This window comes from Balaenoptera physalus (assembly GCF_965194825.1).
Source record: "Balaenoptera physalus genome assembly, contig: HAP1_SCAFFOLD_1836, whole genome shotgun sequence".
Taxonomy (NCBI): Eukaryota; Metazoa; Chordata; class Mammalia; order Artiodactyla; family Balaenopteridae; genus Balaenoptera; species Balaenoptera physalus.
In genome coordinates, this window is record NW_028124967.1 from 1 (window position 1) to 26,800 (window position 26,800).

Genomic DNA, 26,800 nt, shown 5'->3' on the forward strand with positions numbered 1-26,800 from the left:
AAGTTTGAAAATATCTGCATTGTCAGCTGGCCAAAGCGTCCACCAGCAGGTGAAGGGGAGTGGCGCCTGGAAAAGATAGGGACTAGCCAAGGTAAGTACAGTAGCATTTGCCATGGTAGTAATGGAGAATGCCTTTTCTCCACTGGTTGGCACAGACTAGTATCTGGGAGCAGTGGCAGGGTTATTTCGGATGCTTTACATTGCAATGTAGAGTGACCGCTGTCCTGGTTTGCCAGGGACTTCCCCTGTGTGAGCACTTAAAATCTCATCCTGGCAAACCCCTTAGCCTTGGGTTTGAAAAACTTAGGGAATAACATGAAACTTAGGGGAAACATGATCTAGGTTTTGGGCAAGTCACAAGTGCTAATTAAAGCTAAGCAAGTATGGACAACATCTAGCCTTCTTTACCCCTTTGCGGGGAGGTAAATCTTGATTGGGTGAGAGGACTTATTGTTAAGAGATCTTTGTAGAAACATCCCCTTCTGCTTAGTCCGCTGGTTCTCAGTTCTGGCTAGACATTGGCATCGTCTGAGGAGAGTTAAAATGATTGTATTGGTCTAGCATGACCAACCGTCGGTGTGAGGGTTTTTAAAAAGTGCTTCAGAGGATTCTAATGTGCAGCCAAATTTAGGTGCCACTGCTTAAGCTTTTGAACCGCTGCTACGTATTTTCACCTCATCTTGCTGTGAGAATATCCAACTGTAGTTGAGGTTTGTTTTTTTTCTTTTTCTTTTTTTAACTGTCTTATTATAAGATTTACTGTCTTAAATAAGATTGAATGTACAGAAACTCCTGCTAGTCCATCTGGTATAGCTGGATACCCAGAGTAATATCGTTAAGATATGTACCATTTAAGTATTGTGACTGGCCTTTTAAAAATTAACATATGCATTAAATTAGTATTGATAGTATAGATCTCTTTCGAAGTTGTCATGTTGGGGAGCTATACCTCTAATCTGCTGCCATTGCTAAATATCTGGACACCTCTTATTAGGAATTGCTTTTAAAAATCTTTAGGGATTAAAACCAAGATTGCTGTATTATTTGTACTGGGACCACAAAAACCTCACAGAGTTCCCCCGCTGTACCTTCTACCCCCATCTCTAACCCTTGGCAACTTCTAATCTGTTCTCCATCTCCACAGTTTTGTTATTTTAAGAATAATATGTAAACATAATCATGAATTACTTAATCTTCGGAGATTGGCTTTTAAAAAATTTTCCCTCGGCATCATTCCCTTGAAGTTCATTTCAATTTTTGCATATATTAATAATTTGTTCCTTGTTGTTGCTCAGTAGTATTCTATCATAAGATTTTATCACAATTTGTTTCAACATTCACCCATTGAAAGACATTTGGGTAGTTGCCAGTTTTTGGCTATTAGAAATAAAACTGCTATGAACATTTATGTGTAAGTTTCTGTGGGAACTTCATTAAGTTTTTGTTTCTTTTGGATAAATGCTCAAGAGTACAATTACTGCATTGTAGGGTGAATCTACTTTTAGGATTAAAAGAGACTGTCAAGCTGTTTCTCAGAGTGGCTAAACCATTTTATTTTCCCACCAGTGATGTGATATAATTTTTCTACGTACTCGCTAGCATTTGATGTTGTCACTATACTTTAATTTTAGTTATTCTCTGATATCTCATTATGGTCTTAATTTGCATTTCCCTGATGGCTAACGATGTTGAACATCTTTTCATGTGCTTCTTTGCCATGTGTATATTCTTTTCCATGAAATGTCTGTTCCTGTCTTCTGCCTATTTTCTAGTTGGATTTTTTTAAGTTGTTTGGAGAGTTCTTTGTATATTATAGATACAAGTCATTTGTCTCCTATGGGATTTTCAAATATGTTTTCCCACTGTGTAATTTGAGTTTTCATCCACTTAAAAGGATCTTCTATGAAGCATTTTAAACTCATTTTGATGAGATCCAATTTATCAGTTTTTGCTTTTATTGATCATACTTTCGGTGTCAAGTCTAAGAATTATTCACCTAGTTCTAGATGCCAAAGATTTTCTCCTATTTTTTTTTCTAAAACTGTCCTGCTTTTACATTTAAGATTATGATCCACTTTGATTTAATTTTTGTGTAAGATGTGTAAGGTTTAGGTTAAGGTTCATTGTTTGTTTGTTTGTTTTTGTCGAGGGATGTCCAACTGTTTCAGTACCATTTTTTGAAAAGTCTATTCTTCCTTGATAGCTTTTGCACTGCTGTCAAAACCAAGTTAAATGTATTTGTGTCGGTCTATTTCTGGGTTCTCTGTTCCATTCCATTGATCTATGTATCTACCCTCCATCATTACGGCGAAATCTTGAAATTGGGTAGATTAATTCCTCCCATTTTAATCTTCCTTTACAAATTGTTTTAGCTATTCTTCAGCCTCTTCCTACCATATAAATCTTAGAATAAGCTTGTCTATATCCACAAAAACCTTGAGGGCATTTTAAGAGTAATTGTGTTAAGCCTGTTAACTTGGGGAGAATTGACATCTTTATTATGTTGTGTTTTCTAATCCATGAACAAGGTATGTCTCCCTATTTGTTTGGGACTTTTAAAATTTTCTTCATCAGCATTTTGTAATTTTCAGTATAGAGGTCCTATAAATGTCTTATTGGGCTTCTATTTAAGTATTTATTTAGGTCAGTTGTAAATGGCATCACATATTTTTATTTAAGCTTCTACACATTTGTTATTAATATATAATTTGATAAAATTGTGTGGATCTTGTACTCTAAAACATTTACAAACTAATATTATTTCTCAAGCTTTTTGTGGATTCCTTGGTATTTTCTCCATTTAGATTATCATCTCATCTTCAGATATAGACAGTTTTAGTTTTCCTTATTCAATATAATAAGATATATTACTATTCAACATTCAGTAGGATTTATTCCTTCCTATTCAACATAGTAGGAATAGTTCTTTCATCTTTTAAATAAACTTTTTAAAAATTTAACTGTTAAATTTATCTATTTATTTATTTTTGCTTTATTTTCTTACTAGAACCTCCAGTAATATATTTAATAAAATTGGTGAGAGCAGATATCGGTGCCTTGTTTCTGATCTTACAGAGAAAGCGTTCAGTCTTTCACAGTTAAATATAATGTCAGTATAGGTTGTTTGTAGATCATCTTTATGAGTTTCAGTATGTTCCTTTTCTATTCCTAGTTTGCTTGGAGTTTTTTTTCTTCTTTTTTTAAAATCATGAATGGGATTGGATTTTGTCAAATGCTTTCTCTGCATTAATGGATAGGATCACATGACTTTTCCCCCTTAATCTATTGGATATGGTAGATTACATTGTTTGATTTTCAAATATTTAACCAACTTTGCATAACTGGAATAAATACCACTTGGTCACGGTATATTATTCTTTTTATATATTTCTGGATTTAATTTGCTAATATTTGGCTGAGGATTTTTACAGCCAATTTCATAAAAAATACTGGTCTGTAGTTTTCTTCTTTCTATACTATCCCAGTCTGGTTTTGGTATCAAGGTAATACTGGCTTCATAAAATTAATTAGGAACTGTTCCCTCTACTTCTGTTTCTTATCAAGTCATGTAAAATTGGTGTTAATGCTTTAAGTCTTGGGTAAAAGTGAAACATGTAAGCCTGAATATTTCTTTTGGGAGTTTTTAAATGAAAAATCAGTGTTTCTCATAGTTACAGGAAAATTGAGATTGTCTCTTTCATCTTGGCTGAGTTTTGGTAGTTTTGGGTGTAGAAGCATTGGTCCATTTCATCCACATTTTTGAATTTATAGTGTAGACTTGTTCATAATAACGTGTCCCTTATTAACCTGCAGGATATGTCATGGTATCCCTGGTTGCATTTCTGATATCTGTGATTTGTGCCATCTCTCTTTTTATCTTTATCAGTCTTGCTACATCTTTCTTGATTAGATTGTTTATTTCGAAGAACCAGCCTTTTGTTTCATTGATTTCCTCCCCCCCCCCATTTTCCTGTTTTCAGTTTCATGGATTTTTGTTTCATCTTTATTATTTCCTTCTTTCTGCTTGTTTAGTGTTTTTTCCTCTTCCGTTTTTACTATTTTAATATAGAAAATTAGACTATTTCTTTGAAATATTTTCTTTCCCAATTTAGTGCTATAAACTTCCCTTTCAGCATTGCTTTCACTTCATTCCACAAACGTTGATCTGTTATATCTCCATTTTCTTTTATTCTATGCATTTAAAATTTTTTCCTTGACTTTTTACCCATGAGTTATTTGGAATTGTGATGTTTAGTTTTCATGTGATTGAAGATTTTCCTGTTGTCTTTCTGTTATTGATTTCTAGTCTGGTTCCATTATGGCTAGAGAACATACTCTCTCTGATTTTAATTCTTTTAAATCTGCTAATGTTTTTTTATCACCCAGTGTATGGTATATGAGTGAATGTTCCATGGACACTTGAATATGTATTCTGCTTTTATTGAGTGTGTTCTTTAAATGTCAGTTATATCCTGTTGATTGATGATGTTTTCAGTTCTTCCATACCCTTGCTGATTTTTCTCTCTGGGAGTTCTATAAATTGCTGTGTTGAAGTCTCAAATAATAATTGTGGATTTGAAATTTTCTCCTTTTACCTTTTTCAGTGTTTGCTTCATGTGTTTTGAAGTTCTGTTGTTTGGTGCACACACATTTAGTATCACTAGGTCATCTAGGTGGATTATTCCTGTTATCTTTATGTAATGACCCTCTTTGCCCCTAATAATTTCCTTTGCTCTGAAATCTACTTTATCTGACATTAATATAGCCATTCCTGCTTTTTCTGATGAATGTTCATATGATATACCTTTTTCATCCTTTTACTTTGAACTACCTATATCATGATGTTTAAAGTAAGTTTCTTATAGACAGTATATAGTTGGATCATGCTTGTGATCTTTTCATCTACTCTTCCAATGTCTGTCTTTGACTTGGTTATTTAGATCATTTACAGTTTATGTAATTATTGCTATGTTAAACATTAGGTCTAGCATTTTATTTTTTGTTTTGTCTTTTACCTTAGTTTCTCAATCCTGTGTTTCTCTTATTTTGCCTTCTTGTGGGTTACTTAAACATTTTTTGATAAGTCCATTTTAATCTAATTTATTTATAATCATTTGTGTATACTGTTTGTATAGTTTTCTTAGTGGTTGCTTTTGGCATTACACTATACATATGTAACTTATCATAGCCTACTGGAATCTGTCTTTGATTACTTCAAGTGAAGTTTCAAAATTTTACTTCCATTTAGGTCTCTTAATAGTCCCCAGTTTTAAAGTATGATTTTCTGTAGTATTTCCTTTATATACATTGAGAACCACATCAGATGGTGTCATAATTTTTGCTTTGACCATCATACGGAATTTAAGAAACTCATGAGGCTAATGATAGTCTCTTATATTTATCCCACTTGTTTTCACCCATTCCATTGTTCCCCTTTTCTTTCTGAAGTTGCCAGTCTTCTGTTATTTTTTTTTATGTTTGCATAACAGTAGGTGATATCTGGGCTTTCCAGTGCCATTGGATATGAGTTTCAGGAAACACTGAGCCTGGCTCACTTAATGCTACTGAGTTGGAGGGTTTGTATACGTTGGGCCTGTTGGCACAGCAGATGCTAGCAGATTAGACTAATGCTGATGGGACTAGTGCCACAGGAGGATGCATTCCCATTCAGGCTATGCTGCTGCTACAGTAGATCAAATCCCCCTCTACCCCAAGTGTGGGGCAGTGACCTGCTGCTGTCACTGCTTCTTTATTAGGCTGCTTTCGCCTCAGGTGTGTGGTGGGATCCCTTGGAAGCTGCTGCTGCTGTCAATCACAGGGTTAAATTCATTTTAGAAATACTTAAATGTAAATATATAGCCTGGCTCTTGTAGGACCTCTGTATTTGTTTTTTATTGCTTTCATACGAATTACCACAAATTGAGTGACTCAAAACATCGTAAATTTATTACCTTAGAAGTCTGACATTGGTCTCAATTGAGTAAAGTAAAAGTGTTGGCAGGATCGACAGATGAATGGATAAAGCTGTGGCACATATATACAATGGAATATTACTCAGCCATAAAAAGAAATGAAATTGAGTTATTTGTAGTGAGGGGGATTGACCTAGAGACTGTCATACAGAGTGAAGTAAGTCAGAAAGAGAAAAACAAATACCGTATGCTAACACATATATATGGAATCTAAAAAAAAATGGTTATGAAGAACCTAGGGGCAGGAGAGGAATAAAGACTCAGCCATAGAGAATGGACTTGAGGACACAGGGAGGGGGAAGGGTAATCTGGGATGAAGTGAGAGAGTGGCATGGACATATATACACTACCAAATGTAAAATAAATAGCTAGTGGGAAGCAGCCACAAAGCACAGGAGGAGTGGAATCCTGCAGTGTTTGCTGATGGTCATTTGACTGGTGTGAGCTGAAACCTTTTTGACGTTGGATTTGCATGTGGCTAATAATTCCTTATACTGAGCTTTAGGCATGTCCTTTTTTTTCTTTTCCTTTTTTTTAAAGAGTGACTACAACTTCCCTCTTCATATTGACTTCTTGATAAATTTGTCATGTGTTGAATTTTCTTGCCTATTCCCTACTCCAGGGCATTTTTTGAGGTCAGGCGTCATTTACAACCCAGCAGTCCTTGTGACTATTAAGCAACCATTAGCACTGGGTTTAAAGCTGCTGTTATGGGAAACAGCCACAAGGTGGCAGCATTATTTCGTTCTCAACTCTTGTTACTAGGGCAACAGAGTCTTCCTGGAGGTAGTGTTCCAAGGTTGTAAATTAGAGTGGAATGTGCTGGGACAAGCCCCCAGAAGTTTATGTCTCCTTACTTATGTTTGTTTTTTAAATTTAATTTCTATTTCTTATTGGAGTAAATTTGATTAGAGTGTTGTGATTGTCTGGCTGTACAGAATCTGCTCAATGATTCATACATACGTCTGTTCATCTTCAGATCCTGTTACCATGTATGTTACTACAGAATGTTGAGTAGACCTCCCTTGGTATTTGGTAGGTGTTTTGTCATTATATATTTTCTATGTATTAGTTATTATATAATTCATATAGTTTATATGTTATATGTTTATATACATTTAACATACATTAATCTATGTATGTTAGCCCCTTAGTCCTAAATTATCCATCCTCCCACCTTTCATTTTGGTTAACCATTAGTTTGTTTTATAAGTCTGTGAGTGTCTTTTTCTGTGGAAATATGTTCATTGGTAGCAATCTTAGGATAACATGTATAAATGATATCATAGGATATTTGTCATTCCCTTTTGACTGACTTAACCTAATATGATTATTTCTAGGCTCATCTGTAGTCCTGTAAACGGCATTGTTCATTTTTTTCCCGAGGCTACTATTCCATTCGGTACGTATACCACTTCTTCTTTGTCCATTTATCTGTTGATGGGCATTTTGTTTGCTTCCATGTCTTGCCTATTGTAAATACTGCTGCAGTATACGATTTTCCATCCCGTGTCTTTTGGATTCTGGCTTTCACCGGTGACAGGCCCAATAGTGGGCCTTCCAGATCATATGGTGACTCACTTTTTACCTTTAAACGCACTGCCATTCTGTTCCTATTATTGGCCGTTACCAGTTTACATCCCACTTAGACCGAGAGGTTATGCTGTTCTCCACAACTTCTTCAACATCTATTGTTTGTTGACTTTTTGCTGATGGTCATTCTGACTGGTGTGAGGTGATACCTTTGTGTAGATTGGGTTTGCATGTGTCTAATAATTCCTGATGTTTTGCGTTTATCAATGTCCTTTTCATTTTTCTTTAAGATTGAGCTAAACTTACAACTTCTAATTGCCTTCTTGAAAAATTTGCCGCGTTTGGATTTTTTTGGCCATTCCCTACCCCAGGACATTTTTTGAGGGCATGAGTCATTTACATCCCTGCAGTCCTTGTGAATATTTGTGACCATTAACAGTAGATTTGAAGCTGCTGTTTGAGGAAACGGCCTTAGGGTGGCAACACTTCTACGCTGCCAACTTTGCTTGCTAGGGAAACAGCACCTTGCTGCAAGTTGCGCTTTTAGGTTGCAGATTAGAGTGGAATGTGCCAGGGCAAACTCCCATAAGTTTTAGCCTCCTTAATTCTTGTTTGTGTCTTTAAGTTGTAGTTTTTATCAGAGCAAATTTGATTGAAAAATGTCTTTTTTTCTAGGTGTACAGAATCTTGTTCATTTACACATATACATATATCTATTGATCTTTCGGTCCTTTTCCATGTAGGTTGTTACAGAGTGTGGAGTAGACCACTCTTGGTATTCCATAGGTCTTTGGGGATTGTATATTTTATATGTATTAGTATATGTGTGTTAACCCCAATATCCTAATTTATCCATTCCTCACACCTTTTCTTTGGCTTAACCATAAGTTTGTCTTTTCAATCTGAGATTCCCTTTCTCTGTGGAAATATGTTCATTTTTATGAATTTTCAGATAACATAAGGGACATCATAGGGCATTTGTCTTTCGCATTCTGACTTACTTCACGTTGTGTGATTATCACTAGGCTCCTCTGTGGTGCTGCATATGCCACTCTTTTATTTTTTTTCGTGACTGATATTCCATTCTGTCCATTAACCACTTCTTCTTTGTCCATTCATGTGTTTATGGACCTTTTTTTTGCTTCCATGTCTTGGCTATTTCAATATTGCTGCAGTGCACATTTGCCTGCTTCTGTCTTTCCGATTCTGGTGGTCTTAGCTTATAGGCCCAAAAGGTGCCCTGCCGCATCATATGGTAGCTCAATTTTTACCTTTTAAAGCAGCTCCATTCAGTTTGTGTTAGTGCTGTTACCACTTTACATCCCACCAGCAGCTAGAAGGTACACAGTTCTGTAAGACCCCTTCAGCATTTATACTTTATAGACTTTTTGCTGATGGTCATTTGACTGGTGTGAGCTGGAACCTTTTTGGATGTTGGATTTGCACGTGGCTAATAATTCCTTATAGTGAACTTTAGGCATGTCCTTATTTTTCTTTTCCTTTTTTTTTTAAAGAGTGACTACAACTTCCCTGTTCCTATTGAGTTCTTGAAAAATTTGTCATGTGTTGAATTTTCTTGCCTATTCCCTACCCCAGGGCATTTTTTGAGGGCAGGCGTCATTTACAGTTTTTTTTTAATTTATTTTATTTTATTTTTTATTTTATTTTATTTTTGGCTGTGTTGGGTCTTCATTGCTGCGCACTGGCTTTCTCTAGTTGCGGTGAGCGGGGGCTACTCTTTGTTACAGTGCGCAGGCCTCTCATTGTGGTGGCTTCTCTTATTGTGGAGCACGGGCTCTAGGGTGCGCGGGCTTCAGTAGTTGTGGCACGCGGGCTCAGTAGTTGTGGCTCGCGGGCTCTAGAGCACAGTCTCAGTAGTTGTGGCGCACGAGCTTAGTTGCTCCGCGGCATGTGGGATCTTCCTGGACCAGGGCTCGAACCCGTGTCCCCTGCGTTGGCAGGCGGATTCGTAACCACTGCGCCACCAGGGAAGGCCAAGAAGGTGTTTTTTAACGTGTAATTTGAGCAAGTGGTTCCGTGTTATTAACATGCCCGGGGCGGGGGGGGGGGGGCGGTGTGACAGGCCTGCCCTCCCCTGCAGGTCTAGCTCCAGTCTCTGAAAGGCATTGAGGATTCTGTTTGAGGATTCTGTCTTCCTTTGTGTTTTCTGCTCCCCACTCTCCCTCCTGTAACCCCTTTCTGCCATCCCCACTCCCCCCACCCCCCCAGTCACACGTTGCAAGCCCCAGACCTGTTTTTTCCGTTGTGATTAAACCGTCACCTGAAGCCGCCTCCAGGAGCCTCTGATCTGAACCCCCTAGTGGCATTAACGTGGCCCTCGTGCTATTAACTTCAGCCTCACAGACTTTCCCCGCTGAGAACAGCTTTGCTGGGCACTGAGGGTCTGTGACTTTTATCTCAGTTAGGCCATTAAAAAACTGAAACATGGTTTAGATAAATAAATAACTCCTCCTTCCCTTCCTCCTGACTCTGAGCTTGGAGCTGGTGAGCTGTCTGGGGAGAAGGTCACGGGATGGGGGCTGGGGGATGGGGAGAGAGGACAAGGTAACCGTGCCTGACACGGATCTGTAACTACACGTGGACAGAGCTCTATACTGAACGGTGTCTGGTCCCTCCTTTGCTCCGAGGCATTCCCGTTTTCTGGTTGGTGTGAGGGGTGGGGCAGAGTGGAAGGTGGACCAAGGTTGCAGTAGCTTTGTCTGACTCTCTAGGTCTGTGACATCCCCCTTCAAGCACATCCCTCTTCCCCACTGTCTCCCCATCTCTTCCCTCCGCCCCTTTCCGTGACTGTCTCCCTGTGTTTCCACCTTGTTGCTTTTCTGTGGTCCCTCTGTTTCTCTTTCACCCTCTACCTGTCTCCGCCTTTTGTCTCCTTCCGAACCTTCCAGCATCCCCTGTGCTGCGGTTGGTGCATGGTTTGGGGGATCGCCCTCCAACGCGGGCTGCAGCCGACTTGTCAAACTGCTTTGTGAAACAAAAAAATGTAGAAATCTTTCATTTACTTGGCCTCTGAGGCTTCGCTGGGGTGGCGGGCAATTGGCAGGCCTGCCAGCTACACCCCACACTGGTCGTTGTTTCATATTCTTAGCTATAAAAGTGGGGATACAAATGGTACCTGCTTCATAAGGCCGTAGTGAGGATCCAGCAGGAAGTGGATGCGAAGCCCTGAACATAGTGATTGATTCTCAGCAGATGCTCAATGAATGAAATCTCTTAAATGAAATTGTTTATTATAAAAATTTTTAGTCCGGGGTAAAAATGGACCAGAACAATGAGCCCCCATGCATATACATCACCCAGATTCGATATGTTTCAACATTTTGTGTACCTGCTTTGTCCATCCCCTCTTTTTGTGGTTGCCGGAATATTTTAAAGCAATTAGCAAACCCCTCGTAGCATTTCAGCCCTATGTGCGTCTCTAAAAAATCTGAATGTTTTCTCATACAACCTTAAGACCTTTATGCCGACCAATGAAAATGGTGATTCTTACTTTAATACTGAGTCCATATTCAGGATTTTCTGATTAACTTTAAAATGTCCTTTTACTCTTGTGTTTTTTGAATCAGGATCCAAATATTGTTCTTGTATTGTAATTGGTAATAACATCCCATTAATCCAGAACAGCCCCCCACCCCACCCCCACCCCCAGGTAATTGACGTATTGAAGAAACTGGGCCGGCTGTAGAGTGTTCCACATTCTGGATTTCTCTGTTTGCTTTTTCGTGGTGTCATTTAAATTGCACTTCTGCTTCCTAAATTTCCTGTGAGCTGAAAGCCAGCTCCAACAGCTGGATTAGCGTGTTAGGTTCGGACTTTGTAGCAAGAGGCACGTGACACGTAGGGGCCGCTCTGCCGTCCGTCACTTCTCTAAAGTGGGCTCAGGTGCGCTCAGCTCTCCGGCTCCTCATTCAGCTGTCATCTGCCATTCGTTTCATTTTCACTGACGATCTCTGCATAAATCGATTATTTTATTAGGAAGTTAGGAAGCGGTGAGTTTGCTAATCATGCCATTCCTTCCACGTTGACTGCTTTTTACTCATCCACTTGAGCTATATATTTGCCTGTAAAGACAGTCAGGTGCAGTTGGCAGATTTCTACGACGTCTCCCGTGACTTTTAAAAGCCTCCAGGGGTTACTCCCAGGGGTAACCCGCTGAAAGAGATTTTGCAGATATAATTAAGGTTGTGTTCTGGGTGGGTTGAATTTGCTCACACCAGCCCTTTAAAAGCAGAGAATGTCCTCAGGCCGGCAGCAGAAGTCAGAGAGATTGAAGCAGGAGAAAGGTGGGACGCACCCTTGCCGACTTTGCAGGTGGAGGGGGCCCCATGAGAAGGATTGTGAGTGTGTCGAGGAGCTGAGGGTGACCCCTCCTCCTTGGCAGGCAGCAAGGGAACAGGGACCTCAGTCCTACAGCCCTCGGAACTGCATTCTGCCAACAGCATGAATGAGTTTGGGAGCAGATTCCTCCCTGGAGCCTCTAGATAAGAACCCAGGTTGCCACCACCTTGATTCTGGCTTTGTGAGCCCCTAGGCAGAAAACCCAGCAGAGCCAGCCAGGACTTCTGACCTCCAGAACTGGGAGGTATTTATTAGTGGTGTTTTTAAGTCACTGAGTTTGTGGATATTTGTTACACAGCAATAGAAGACTAATAGAGCAGGATCAATGCTTAACTTCTTTGTTTTTAATTGCCGGTTTCCAGAATAAAAAAGGTTAAGTAAATGACAGCTGCCTTTATCTTCCTCATCCTTACATAGAAATCATACGTCTTAACGGACATCAATGAAGTGGATTCCTAATTTGCTGTCAGTAAAACTTACTCATTTAGAGATTGACAAATGTCCTGGGTTTGGCTCATTGAAAGAATGGTTTTAAAGGGATACTGGTTAACAAATAGACAGTAAAATCAATTTGTCGGTTAAAATCAATTTGTATGGTTAAGATGTTTTGCTACCATTTTCTTCTGTGATATACTGAAATAATTTCATCATATGCAAGTGGGGCACATAACATTTGATAAATTCCATCTGTCTGTTGACAATCTACTCACTTCTCTGACTGCATACCCTCTCCTGTTAGAGAAGGATGTTTCCGATTATAAGGAGACTCCAAAATAGATGCTTAATTCATAAAGTATGCAAATGTTACTCTCATATATAAAGAACATCATGGTTAAAGTACTATGACGTCACATCATTATTGCCACGGAAGACATTTCATTTTCTCACACTGACTTCAGAGCTTAATCCAGAGTCTGAATATTAATCTTTTTGAATTCGTGTGAGAATTGGTGTCTTTGAAACATGGTTTTGGTCAAAACAAAATTTTGCAACTTTTACTCTTTTAAAAACAGCTTTATCGAGGCATGATATTACATGTTATAAAATTCACTCACTATGAGTGTAAATTTGATGAGTTTTAGTAAACTCTGAGTTGTGCAGCCAGCACCACAGTCTAATTTTAAAACATTTCCATGTCTCAAAGAGGCACCCTGTGCCCACTTGTAGTCACTTCCTGCTCCCATCCCCAGGCGACCAGTAATCTGCTTTCTGTCTCTATAGTAATTTTCCTTTTCTGAACATTTCATATGAGTGGAATCTTACAGGCTGTAGACTGTTAGTCTTTTGCACATGGCTTCTTTCATTTAACACCAGGTTTTGGAGGTTGATCCACGTTGTGTGTTCCGGTCTCTCATTCCCTTTTGTTGCTGAATAATATTCCATTACGTGGATAGACCACATTTTGTTTATCCCTTCGCCAGTTGATGGACATTTGAATTATTCCCACTTTTGGTCTATTACAGATGATGCTGCTGTGTTCACATTCACGTACAAGTGTGGATGTATGTTTTCATTTCTCCTGGGTATGTAACTAGGAGTGGAATTGCTGGGCTGTATGGTGAATTCATGTTTAACTTTCTAAGGAATCACTAATTGCTTTCTAAATTATACTACATTTACATTCTCACCATCATTTTATGAGAGTTCCAGGTTTGCCATAGCCTCATCAACACTTGCTGTTGTCTTTGATTCTAGCCTTCCTAGTGGGTGTGAAGTGGTGCTTCATTGGGGTCTTGATTTGCATTTCCCTAACAGTTAGTGATATTGGACATGTTTGTGGTGATTAGCCATTCTTATATCTTCTTTGGTGAAATATCTATTTAAATCTTATGCCCATTTAAAAAATTGATTGTCTTTATTTATGTTATTTATCATGTGTATAATTCACAAATACTTCCTCCCAGTCAGTGGCTTCTTTTTCATTTTCTTCATAGTGACTTTTGAAGTACAGAAGGTTTTAATTTTGAAGTCCAGTTTACAAATTTTTAGAATGAATTTTAGTGTCTTATCTAAGAACTTTTTGCCTAACTGAATTCCCCAAAGATTTTTTTCTCTTTTTCTTCTAGAAGTGTTTTAGCATTTTAGCTCTTAGATCTTTGTTTGATTTTTGAGTTGTCATGTATAATGTGAGGTAAGGGTCTAAATTCATCTTTTTTTGCATGTGGCTATCTAGTTGTCTGAAAAAAGTTTGTTTTTTTGTTTGAAGATAAAAACGTTTTCTTCCCCCATTGGATTGTCTTGGCACCTTTGTTGAAAATTAATTGACCATAAACTTAAGGACTTATTTCTGGACTCTTAGTTTTGTTCTGTTGATGTATATGTCTGTCCTTATGCTGGTCCCACAGTGTCTTGATTACTGTAGCTTTATAGTAAGTTTTGAAATCAGGAAATAAAAATCTTCTCACTTTATTCTTTTCTTTCTTTTTTTTTTCAAACTTGTTTTTGGCTCTTCTGGATCCTTTGCATTTCCATATGAATTTTAGCATCAGTTTTTCAATTTCTGCCCCCCCTCCAAAAAAAAGCCTACTCAGATTTTGGTAGGGATTTTGTTGAACGTATAGATTTGGAGACAACTGTCATTTTAACAACATTAAGTCTTCCAATCCATGAATGAAATGTCTCTACAGTTGTTTACGTCGTCCCTAATTTCTCTCAGCAGTGCTTTGTAGTTTTCAGTCTTATGTGTCTTCTTAAATTTATTCACAAATATTTTAATGTTTTTGATGCTATTATGGGTGAAATTGTTTCTTTAATTTCATTTTTGGTTGTTCATTGCTAGTACATGGAAATAGAATTGGTTTTTGTATGGTGATCTTGTATCCTACAATCTTGCTGAACTAATTTATTAGTTCTAGTAGATTTGTGTATGTGTGTATGTGTGTGAGTTCTTTAGGATTTTCTACATGTAAGATCCTGTCTCTGAATAAAAACAAATGTACTCCTTTCTTTCCAGTCTGGTGCCTTTTCTTTTCGATTTTTACTTTTCACTTTAATTTCTTAAATATTTATTAACGTTGGTCTCAAACATATTTAGCATGCTTTCAAAGAACATTCGGGTTGAAAGAATGCATAAATTATATTTGGCGTTTGGGGCTAAGGCATAAGAAATATACTTGCCATGGACTTTGAAAAAAAAAGTATGTTTCATTATAAAAAGGATACATTGGAAAGACAGAAATTGCTACCTTACAAAGTTCTTTTTTTTTTAAATTATTATTTATTTATTTATTTTTGGCTGTGTTGGGTCTTCGTTTCTGTGCAAGGGCTTCCTCTAGCTGCGGCAAGTGGGGGCCACTCTTCATCGCGGTGCGCGGGCCTCACTATCGTGGCCTTTCGTTGCGGAGCACAGGCTCCAGACGCGCAGGCTCAGTAGTTGTGGCTCACGGGCCTAGTTGCTCTGCGGCATGCGGGATCTTCCCAGACCAGGGCTCGAACCCGTGTCCCCTGCATTAGCAGGCAGAGTCTCAACCACTGCGCCACCAAGGAAGCCCCAAAGTTCTTTTTAAAAGGATTTTCTAAGCAGGCCTGTAGAAAGAAAGATGGACACAGACATGACATAGAGACCTCTTTTTTTAATTTGGTAATTATATGCAAAATACAGGACCACAGAATTACTGAAAAAAAAATAAGCGACACAGAGGAAAACATTTTAGGATTACTTTTTTGTCAGTTTCAAGGAACAAAGTTACCAGCCTATTTTATGATTATAAAATTATTGCTCGAAGTGCTCTGTGCTTCAAAACATGGTAGGTGGCTAAAATCTGCAAATACTTAACCTCTGTGCAACTTCTGACTTGAAGAGCAGAGTTAAATGATAGAACATCGAGCCCTTTTGCTTGTGGTCGTAGAGAGGGAAATCTTAACCTGGGAACCCCCCTTCAGGCTTTGTTTTCTCTTTTGTTTCCACCTTTGTTTGGAAGAGTTTGTTTGTGTCCCTGTGCAGGGCCTTCCCCAGACAAACAGCCTCCCTGATTGACAGTCACAGATGGCCCCCGTCCCACCCTGTCTGACGTGTAAAACTTCCTCCAGCTGAGAGCCACCAGCCCCAAAAGAGAAGAAAACCTGAGGCCCCATTCAACCCTGCATCAATTATCCACGGCTTTGTGGAGACTTCTAGTGAGGGAAAGAGTTAAAGATCCATTTAAACTTTCAAACAGCAGAGGTAAACACTTGACTAAGCACAGCTGATTGGATTTTCAATTGAAGAGGCCAGGCAGCCACAGGCAACGGGTGGTGAGGAACCCACAGAAATGATGGACACAGATTCTGCACTTTCAACTTGCATCTCTAGACAGAAATGCCGCCTAGAGAGGAAAGACACTGAAGAAGAGGGAAAGGCTGTTAGTCCAAACCCCACTGGTAGGCAGTCCTTTGGGCTGACTCCTTATCTGTGTTGGCTCCCACAAGCCTGGGTATTGGCGCCCCGGGTTGGAGACGCCACCTGCCCTGCCACGCAGCCTCTGCGTCTCTGAAAACTGGGGACATCTGAGAAAATTGTGGCAGCTTTCAAAGAGAGTAAAAAGGCTTAAACCAGTCCTATGAGAAATTTCGTTGTCTTTTTTGTGCGTTTATTTTAAACCAGTTTATTTGGGCCGGTTTTCCTCTTACAAGACATCATTCAGGTTCTAAGATCAGCCATGATTATCTCTTCCCAGAAAAATTCAGAAGAGCTACACTTCTGCTGGAATGGCACAATCCTTTAACATCTGCTAATCACTAGAACTATAGGAACCCTGGCATGTGACCACCAGACCCCTGATCTGCAGGCTGGCAACTCTCTCTTTGATCTTGTAGGTGGTTGCTATTTAATTTTCCCTGAGCTCTTCTGAGCCCGTGGTTGATGGGAATTACTATTGGTTTAAGACAGTGATGGCCACCTGTGTACTAAACACAGCACTAGTGTTTTCTATGCTAGTTAAAATAATGTGACCAAGCTTGCCCATCCCCCAAAAAGCAGAGCCTGAATAGGAGGTAGGCACTTCACAACTGCTATTTTCTGTCTGTCACCAGGAAAAGTTAGTGGGGAAATGAGCACGCCTCGGGGTTTTTTTTTTAATTTTTTTCTTTAAATTTATTTATTTATATTTATTTTTGGCTGTGTTGGGTCTTTGTTTCTACGCGAGGGCTTTTCTCTAGTTGCAGCAAGCGGGGGCCACTCTTCATCGCGGTGCGCGGGCCTCTCACTCTCGCGGCCTCTCTTGTTGCGGAGCACAGGCTCCAGACGCGCAGGCTCAGTAGTTGTGGCTCACGGGCCTAGTTGCTTCGCGGCATGTGGGATCTTCCCAGACCAGGGCTCGAACCCGTGTCCCCTGCATTGGCAGGCAGATTCTCAACCACTGCGCCACCAGGGAAGCCCTGGGTTTTATTTAATTGAAGTATAGTTGATAGAATGTTGTGTTAGTTTCAGGTGTACAGCAAAGTGATTCAGTTATACATATATATATATTCTTTTTCAGATTCTTTTCCATTATAGGTTATTACATGTTGTTCCCTGTGCCATACAGTAGGTCCTTGTGTTTTATCTATTTTATATATAATGGTGTGTATCTGTTAATCCCAAACTCCTAATTTATCCCTCCCCACGTTTCTCCTTCGGTAGCCATAAGTTTGTTTTCTATGTCTGTGAGTCTATTTCTGTTCTGTAAATCAGTTCATTTGTATCATTTTTTTAGATTCCATGTATAAGTGATATCATGTAATATTTGTCTTTCTCTGTCTGACTCACTTCACTTAGTATGATCATCTCTAGGTCCGTCCATGTTGCTGCAAATGGCATTATTTCATTCTTTTTTATGGCTGCATAATATACCATTGTGTATATATTGATATATACCACATCATCTTTATCCATTCATCTGTGGACGGACATTTAGGCTGCTTCCATGTCTTGGCTATTGTAACTAGTGCTGGAGTTTGTTTTTAAAAAAAGCATATAAACTATACAATTCCTAGTTAATATATCATGATACTAAAATCCAGAATTTGGGGGCAGTGCACAGGTCTCTGCTTTATGTGCTTTGTTGAATGAGACATTGAGAATCTAATATATTTTAAGTGCTCCACTGGAAATGTCTTATTAAATAAAATGGCACATAGGGGAGACTAGAACAGCGTCAGGCCACAGAGGACTTTCCACCTGCCACCAGCTCACTCTGCAAAAGGATGGATGTGAAACCCACAGACCTCTGGCATGCCAGGATCAGACAGCTGTAAGGAGTGTTTACTACTGCCCAGAAGTCTCTGAAATTCTTGGAAGGGGCTACAGGTGATGTTTCAGAGCCATGAGTTTAGATCCCACGGCAAGTGTGGGGAAACCACTCTTAGCCAAAAGGAAAGTCTAGCCAATCAGCCAACATCTGCAACTGACTCAACTTTGTAGCTGTCTCGTTGCCTGGGTCCACATAATTAAGGGAAAATACTACATGCTCTAGCAATATTAGCAAAGCTGGGGTCTTAATATATATTCCTGGAGAGTTCTAAGGACCCAGGAAACATCACCTCTACTGGAAAAGTTGACCGTCAGCTTTTTGAACTGACAGTAGAGGGATGATTGGGCGGGTTTAGGACTTTAGGAGCCCCAAACGCCTGAAATTCCAGGTGGCAGTGCACTGTCATTAATATCCCCTGGTTTTAGCTCTTTGGGAGGTACCTTTTCTGAGGGTTTTATACATTATTTTTGATTTATTTTAGTATTCCTACTTCTAGTCAAAGTCAAGACCAGGAAATGTAGAGATATGCTATGAGGTGGTTCTCGGGCTTTGTTTGAAATCTACGAAAAGTTCCGTCATTCATTCAGTAAATTTCACTGTGTACCATGCATCTGTGAATAGTACTGCTATGGGTGCCCCTATGGAGCTAACATTCTTTGTTTAATATATTTATTTAATTATTTATTTGGCTGCGCTGGGTCTTAGTTGTGGCACGCGGGATCTTTTAGTTGCAGCATGCGAACTCTTAGTTGTGGCATGTGGGATCTAGTGCCCTGACCAGGGATCGAACCCGGGCCCCCCTGCACTTAGCCACTGGACCACCAGGGAAGTTCCTGGAGCTAACATTCTACCGGGGGATTGGCGGGGGCGGGAGACAGACCAACGAATACACACTGTCCGCACAGTAGTAAATGTTGTGGAGAATTGTAGAGGCCAGAGGGGGGCAGGGCTTGCCGGTATGTGCGGCAGTTTCAAATAGGGTGTTTGGAGAAGGCACCACTTATAAAGGGATGGTTGAACAGCGTCCTGGGGAGGTGTGAGGGCTGAGCCCCTGTGTACTGGGGGGAAGTGGGTCCAGGCAGAGGGCTCAGCAGGGCAGAGACCCTAAGACTGGAACCACGTGGTGGAGGAAGAGCAAGGAGGCTGCAGCCAAGGGGCTGAGTGCGAGGGACCGCGAGACAGGTGGGGGGTGGTTGGCGAGGCTTTTTAGGCAATCACGAGGATCTCCACTTTTACTGGTCCTGGGGTGGGGCACAGGAAAGTTTGAGCACTGGGGCGGCGCACCCTGACTCAAGTGCTCATGCAGCATCGTCTCGGTGCTGTGGAAGCAAGAAGCAGGAGATGCTGCAGCGCTCAGCAAGAGATGATCCCGGCTTTGGGACCAGCGGCCAGCAGTGGAGGTGGTGAGAAGTCATCTGAAGATGGGAGGATAGATTTGCAGTGAATTGTGCTGTGGTACAAAAGCGGGTGGGAGGCACAGGGGCTTGCAGGGTACCATGTGCTTGGGTTCAGTTGGGGTCAGAAGGTGAAAGAAAGGCTCAGGCAAGAGCCTGAGGGTGTAGGGCGATGACTGTGTTCATGCATCTCGGAATTAAGGTGACTTGCTTGCTTTGCACAGTGGGCCGTCTGCTGAAGAGTATTGTCACACCCGCTCTGTGTTCTGCATGATGCTTTTAGGTCAGCCTTAGAGTTCAGAGCTTTGTCCCAACTCTGCTCGCTGATGAACAGAGAAGATTCTTGTGATTTGGTGGTTTCCAAGAGAAATCCCAGCAAAGTGTGGATGGAGGTGGGGGCAGAGAGAATTGCTTTAGTCCCTCAAAGAGACTGTTTATAACAGTAGAACACAGTGAGAGCAACTAGGACAGCTTCTTCAAGAAGCACATATTCTTTCTTCCCTTGTAAGATGCACTTACTCTCCAAAGAAATCTTTTTTTTTTTTCCTTACTGGAAATATTTCACTGCTTTGATTTTATTTTTTAATTCATTGTCTTCAAAGTTTGCTCTTTCAGAATTCATTTGCTTACCATATAATCTATGACTATTTCAGAAGATTGAAATTAGGTTTGTTTTGTGGCTTCTACTTTTAAACCAAGAAGTGGGTTCAGAATTGGTGATGGAAGAGAACTTGAAATAGGATAGCTTATTGGGAACATTGATTTGGGCCCTTTTCTTCTATTGTTACTTTTTAGCTTATCTCTTTCAGAATATGCCTGATTTCCTTCTCGTGAGATACCACATATCTAAGGATCCAGTTGTTACTTAATTTTTCTTTGTTTACTGATAAATATGCTGTATGCTTTTGTTCTTTTAAAAAGCAATTTTATTGAGGTATAAAACACTCACAATAAAATACATCCAATTTAAGTATAGAGTTTGAGTTTTGACAAAAGTGTGCACCCGCGTACCTGTTACCACGATCCATATATGGACCATTTCCATCACCTTAAAAAGTACACTCTTGGCCCGTTTCTAAATAGCTCATCCCACCCAGTCCCAGGCAAACACTGATCTGCTTCTGCTTCCAGTCACAATAGATTATATTTGCCTTTTCTAGAACATCCTATCAATAGAATCAAATCCTATGCACTCTTTTGGGTCTGGCCCCTTTGCCTCAGCACCATGTTCTTCCTTGAGGTTCATTATCATGTTGCTTGTGTTGGGATTTTTGTTTCTTTTATTGCTGAATAGTATTCCAATGTATGGACTTACTAACACACTTCACTTTTCATGGACATCGGGTTGTTTCCAGTTCAGGGAAATTATGAGTAAAGCTGCTATGGATATTTTTCATCAAGTCTTGTTGTGAACAAATGCTGTCACTTCTCTTTGGTAAGTGCCTAGGAGAGGCATTGTTGCATCTCCTGTGATAGGTACACACAGTATTTTTTTGTTTTTTGGTCGTACCATGCAGCTTGCGGGATCTTAGTCCCCCAACCAGAGATTGAACCTGTGCCCCCTGCAGTGGAAGCATGGACGCCTAACCACTTACCGCCAGGGAATTCCCAGTACACACACATTATGATTGTTATGTCATCTTGATGAATCTACCACTTTTATCATGGTGAGAAGTCTGTCCTGGTAATAATATATTTGTTCTGACGTCTATTTTGTCTAATATTGTTATAATCACTCGAGCTTTCTTGATATTAGTGTTTGCATGGTATGTCTATTCTCTGATCTCTGCCTTGTAATTAGACTATTTAGACCATTTACACTTGAATAATTACCAATTTAGTTGGATTTAAATCTCGCATGTATTATTTGTTTCCTTGTTGCTTTTTTCTTCTCCAGTCTTCTTTTGGATTGAGTATATCCTAGTAAGTTGTCATCACCACTGGCTTATAATAGCTATATAGCTCTTCATTTCATTTATTTTTCTGGTGTTTCCAGGCACCTCGTCTTCCGTGAACTCCTGGTGCCTTTGCCTCGGCAGGACCACCATGGTCTGCTTGGGTCCCCCTCCCAGCACCACATTTCAGAAAGTGCCTCCAGGCCAAGAGCTGACGCAGCCTGGGGTCCTCCTAGTTTGCTTCCCTTCTTTCAGGGACTCTAGCCCCTTCTGTGTCTGAAAACAGTTACTTTATATATTTTGTCCAGTTTTCTGGTTGTTATTGTGGGAGCTTAGGTCCGGCTCTGGTTACCATATTATGTTCTGAAGTGTAATTTTATTTTTGAAATAAAGTATTTGGTTCTTGGCAGGAAAATGTGTTAAATATGTGAAATTGGGACTACCTGTAAAACCCTAGATGCATAACACCATTGTTATGACTTCACAAAGTGATGTAAAGATGGTGATGATCAGTTTCCGGCTTACACATAGCAGCACGTGTAAACCTCAGAAGCAGAAGCTTTGAAAAGTTCTGTATCAGTCCCGTTTGAATGATAACAGCCCATAATCGAGCCCTTAGGTGCTCAGTGTTCTACATACAGATCTTTTTTTAAAAAAATCATCTTACGTGTGTGTTTTTAAAATTATTTATTTATTTATTTATTTTTGGCTGCGTTGAGTCTTCGTTGCTGTGCACGGGTTTTCTCTAGTTGTGGGGAGCCGGGGCTGCTCTTCGTTGTGGTGTGAGGGCTTCTCACTGTGGTAGCTTCTCTTGTTGCAGAGCACGGGCTGTAGGCACGTGGGCTTCAGTAGTTGTGGTGCGTGGGCTTCAGTAGTTGTGGCTCACCGGCTCTAGAGCGCAGGCTCAGTAGTTGTAGTGCACGGGCTTAGTTGCTCCGAGGCATGTGGGATCTTCCCGGACCAGGGCTTAAACCCGTGTCCCCTGCATTGACAGGCGGATTCTTAACCACTGTGCCACCAGGGAAGCCCCTGAGGTTTTAATTTAATTTCAATTAATTTAAATTGAAATAGCCCCATGTGGCTAGTGGCTGCCGTATGAGACAGCAAAACTCCAGGTAGCAAGGGAGCAGGGGTAGAAAGACAGCCCTGTGATGGAGCAGTCAGGGGAGCCTCCCAGCAAAAGACTGACCAACCTCTTGCCTCACTGTGGCAGGGGAAGCCCCAGGCTGGAAATGGCAAACACTTGGCACAGGCACCACTCCTAACCATTCCTGCGCCCATGGCAGACATTGCTAGTCAATCACCACACACTTTCTTGCTAGTTCAGCCATAGCTCAGGATCCTTCTCAATACAACACTCCAGGCAGTCCCCAACTACAGATCAGTAGATGCTAGCATTTGAGAGAAATATTACTGGTCATCCCTAGGCCAGGAGGCCCATCTGGGAGGTCCAGGATCTCACCAGGCTGTAAGGTGGCTGGCAAGGGACGTGTGGCCAACCTGGGTCAGTGAGGCAACCACAAATATGGAGAGTGGAGAGGCAATGTGCTGGAGGAGCCAAGATTTTTCTATTTCTTCAAGAAACACTCAGAGCATGATTTAGGGAGAGAGGAAGGGGGTGGGGGGAGAGGTGAAGACTTGTCAAAGCCAGCTGATGTGCAAAGCATTTGAAGATTTTTATTGAGCTGGGTGCAATATTGTGATTTATGAAGAAAAATACATATTTGGTCATTCAGACCAAAAATATATATTTGGCCATCTCCCACGTGGCCCAAAGCTTAAAATATTTACATTTTCGCCCTTTTTGGAAAAAAAAAATTTGCTGACCCATATTCTAGAGAGCGTTCTGAATTGCCCACAAAAGTGGACTTGCTGGATTAAAGGAAATATGCATTGAAAATTTCAGCAGATGCTGCCCTTCATACTTGCACTAGCAGTGTATGAGATTGCCTGTTCCCCAGTATCCTCACCAACACAGAGTAATATCAAACTTTTCCATGTGGCCAATTTGATAGGTGAAAATGGTATTTCACTATAGTTTTAATTGTACTTACCTTATTAGCAGTAAGATTTAGTATTAGGGAGTAGGTATAATAAAATATATATTTGGTCTTTGTCCCTCATTCCTGGCACAAAACTTCTAAACCCCGTGGAATTTCCAGATAGGAGTGTCTTTTGATATTCATAACAAAACCCTTTCAACCACACCTGAGTTTGTGTTAATGAGGTGACTTTTGGAAAGCCCCTAAGGAAGGGGCTGGTTGCCAGGGGAACCAACCAGAATTAGAGGATTGGAACTTTCAGTCTCTTTCACCCTCCCCCCCACCCCTTGAAGGGTAGAGGGGCTTGAGGTTGAATCAGTTAATCCTGTCTACATAACGAAGCTTCAGTGAAATTAAAAGAATGGAGTTTGGAGAGCTTCTGGATTGGTGTACACAGGGAGGTGCCAGGTGGGACAGCATGGAAGCTTTGCACCCCTTTCCCCATACCTTGCCCTGTGCGTCTCTTCCATATGGCTGTTCCTGAGTTAGATCCTTTTATAATAAACTGGTAATCTAGAAAGGAAAAAATATATATATATATACATATATATATATATATATTTGGTCATCTCATATATATTTGGCTTTCCAAAAGTCACCTCATTAACATAACAAAAGGCACCTTTTTAAAAAAATTAATTTTTATGCGAGCGTAGTTCTGCTGTACAGCAAAGTGAATCAGCTATACATATACATATATCCCCTCTTTTTTGGATTTCCTTCCCATTTAGGTCACCACAGAGCACTGAGTAGAGTTCCCTTTGCTATAACAGTAGGTTCTCATTAGCCTGGAAGGGCGACGCTGCACTCTCCCCTCCCTTGCCAGGCAGGCTGTGCTTCTGTTACTGCAGCCCAAGGCCCCGAGAGCCTGCTCTGGTTCCTTAGGGGCCCCTGGGAGGGGTGTTTGTCACCGGTCTCTCCGCAAGCCCCGTTCTCTCGACCGTGACTGTCCTCGTTTGCGGCGTCTGCTACACGGCCTGGGTCAAAGAGCCTAAAAGTGCGGGGATTGGGACCCAACCTGGTAGGAGGAACTTGAGTCCCGTGATCCCCCTAAGCCCCTGTAACCCTGCGGTGGGCGTGGGTTCCCCTCAAGTCACGCTGCCTCCCACACCCACAGCTGCCTTCTGTCTTTGGCTGAGTCCCCTCTGGTTCCTCAAATGGCCACCAGGTGGGAGCAGAGACCTGCGGTGAGGCTGGGACTGAGGCCTCCTTGAAGATGGGCTAGAAGGGGTCCAGGCAGGGCTGGGGGCCTCTCTCACTGGGGGTCTGGGCTTGCCGGGTGGCTGGGAGCTGGGTGCGTGCCTGGGGGTGCAGGCCTCTTTTGGGGTGAGTGTGCTGTGACTGCGTGGGGTGTAGATGGGCACACCTGTGTGCAGAGGCCTCTGCAGCTGTTGGGTGCGTGTGCCCTTGAGCGTGCCCGTGTGCAAGCATGCAGGGGTACCTGTGTGTGACTGCGGGGCCTGGGTCTGCAGAATCCTCCCTGTTCCCCTGCAGCCTAAGAAGGCTGACGATTGGGATAGCCTGGCCCTTGAACTTTATGTTTCCAAAGCGGGAGGTGGCTCCGAGGCTCGGACCTCAGGACCCCCTGCCCGCTGCGTTCCCTTAGGCTGTGTCCAGCCAGTGTGGCGGCCTGTCCTACTTTGCCAGGTTTGGGGTCCTGCTGAGCCTTTTTTATTTATTGATTGATTTTAACATCTTTATTGGAGTATAATTGCTTTACAATGGTGTGTTAGTTTCTGCTGTGTAACAAAGTGAATCAGTTATACATATACGTATGTTCCCATATTCTCTTCCCTCTTGCATCTCCCTCCCTCCCACCCTCCCTATCCCACCCCTCTAGGTGGTCACAAAGCACCAAGCTGATCTCCCTGTGCTCTGCGGCTGCTTCCCACTAGCTATCTATTTCACGTTTGATAGTGTATATATGTCCATGCCACTCTCTCACTTTGTCACATCTTACCCTTCCCCCTCCCCATATCCTCAGGTCCATTCTCTAGTAGGTCTGTGAGCCTTTTGATTTGTGTCAGGATGGGGACTCATTGCTGTTCCTGGGGGCCTTGGGGTAGGAAAGGCCAACAGTGCACTGGGGGTGCTCCTTAGCTCCAGGCTGGGGGTTCGGGGAGGGGGGAGGGCCGCCACACTGGAGTTTGTGCCCCTGGTCCTGCCAAGCCACTGGGAGGGTGGATGCTAGCCCACTTGTCACCCGCTTAGCATCCTGGGCTTCCAAGGTCCTCCTCCAGCCAGGCCCGTTTCCCTGCTCCCTTTGGTGCCTTTCTACTGCCCTCACTACCTCCACCGCCCTCTTCCGTTCTCCCTGAAAACCACGCTAAGCAGACATTTGTCAAGGTCACAGTGACCTCCATGCTGCCAAGCCCAGTGGACAATTCTCCGGCCTCCTCTGACTTGACCCTCAGCAGCACTTCAGGGGCTGGTCCTTCCCTCCTCCTGCCATCACTCCCTTCCGCAGCTCAGGAATTCCGCTCTCCTGGTTTTCCTTCTGTCCCGCTGGCCCTCCCTCTCAGCCTCCTTTGCTGGTCCCTGATCTCTCCAAGTCTGGGTGCCCCATCCCTACACCTCTTCTGTCTCCCTCTTTAAACGCCCGCTTCCTTGGTGATCTCATCCAAGCTCATGGCTTTCAAATGACTCCCGTTCAGTATAATTTAATTAGTTGGTTTTTTATCATCTGTCTTCTCCCAAAGGAAAGCAAGCTCTACAGGCAGGGCTTTTTTTGTCTTAAGTCAGGTTTATTAAGGTATAATTTACATACAGTTAATGTCACCCTTTTTAGTGTTCACTTCTGTAAGTTTTTGACAAACACGTATAGTTGTGAAACTGTCTCTGCCATCAATTACAGGACAGTTCCCATCACCCCCAAAAGTTCTCCATACCCTTGTGGTCATCCCCTCCCCCATGTCCCGCCCTGGGCAGCCACTAATCTGTTCTTTTGTCCCTTTTCCCTAGTTGTGCCTTTTCTGAAAAGTCATATAAATGGAATTGTACTGCATGTAACCTTTGGAATCGGCTTCTTCCACTTATCACAATGCACAGCGCATTTGAGATTCACCCATATTGTTGCAGCTGTGAGCCGTTAGTTCTTTTATTCTATTGTATTTTATTGCACAGCTTTGTTTATCTGTTCGGAGGGGGACCAGTTGTCCTGGTTTCCGTGGGAGGGAATGGTTTTTCTGGGACATGGGACTTTCAGTGCTAAAACCAGGGTGGTTGGTTATCTTAGTTCTTTAGTTGAGGGACATTTGGGTTGTTTCTAGTTTGTTGATGAGTTTGAATACCTACTCCATATAACCAGTGACAGAGGGTTTTTTGGTGAACACAAATGTCCATTTCTCTTGGGTAAATACCTAGGAGTGGGGTTGCTCAGTTGTATGACGGGTGTAC

At 41.6% G+C, this 26,800-nt stretch overlaps 1 protein-coding gene across 1 annotated transcript in view; it reads left to right on the plus strand.

The window, feature by feature from the left end:
• Positions 1-3,096: 3,096 nt before the first annotated feature.
• LOC309654054 (unconventional myosin-XVIIIb-like) overlaps positions 3,097-26,800 on the plus strand; it is a gene marked incomplete at its 3' end in the record, with an annotated part of 32,452 nt that continues 8,748 nt past the window's right edge. The window contains exon 1 of the mRNA XM_082478713.1: positions 3,097-7,374. Coding sequence (XP_082334839.1) covers positions 7,299-7,374 — 76 coding nt within the window. The 5' untranslated portion in view covers positions 3,097-7,298. The remainder of the gene's footprint in view (positions 7,375-26,800) is intronic.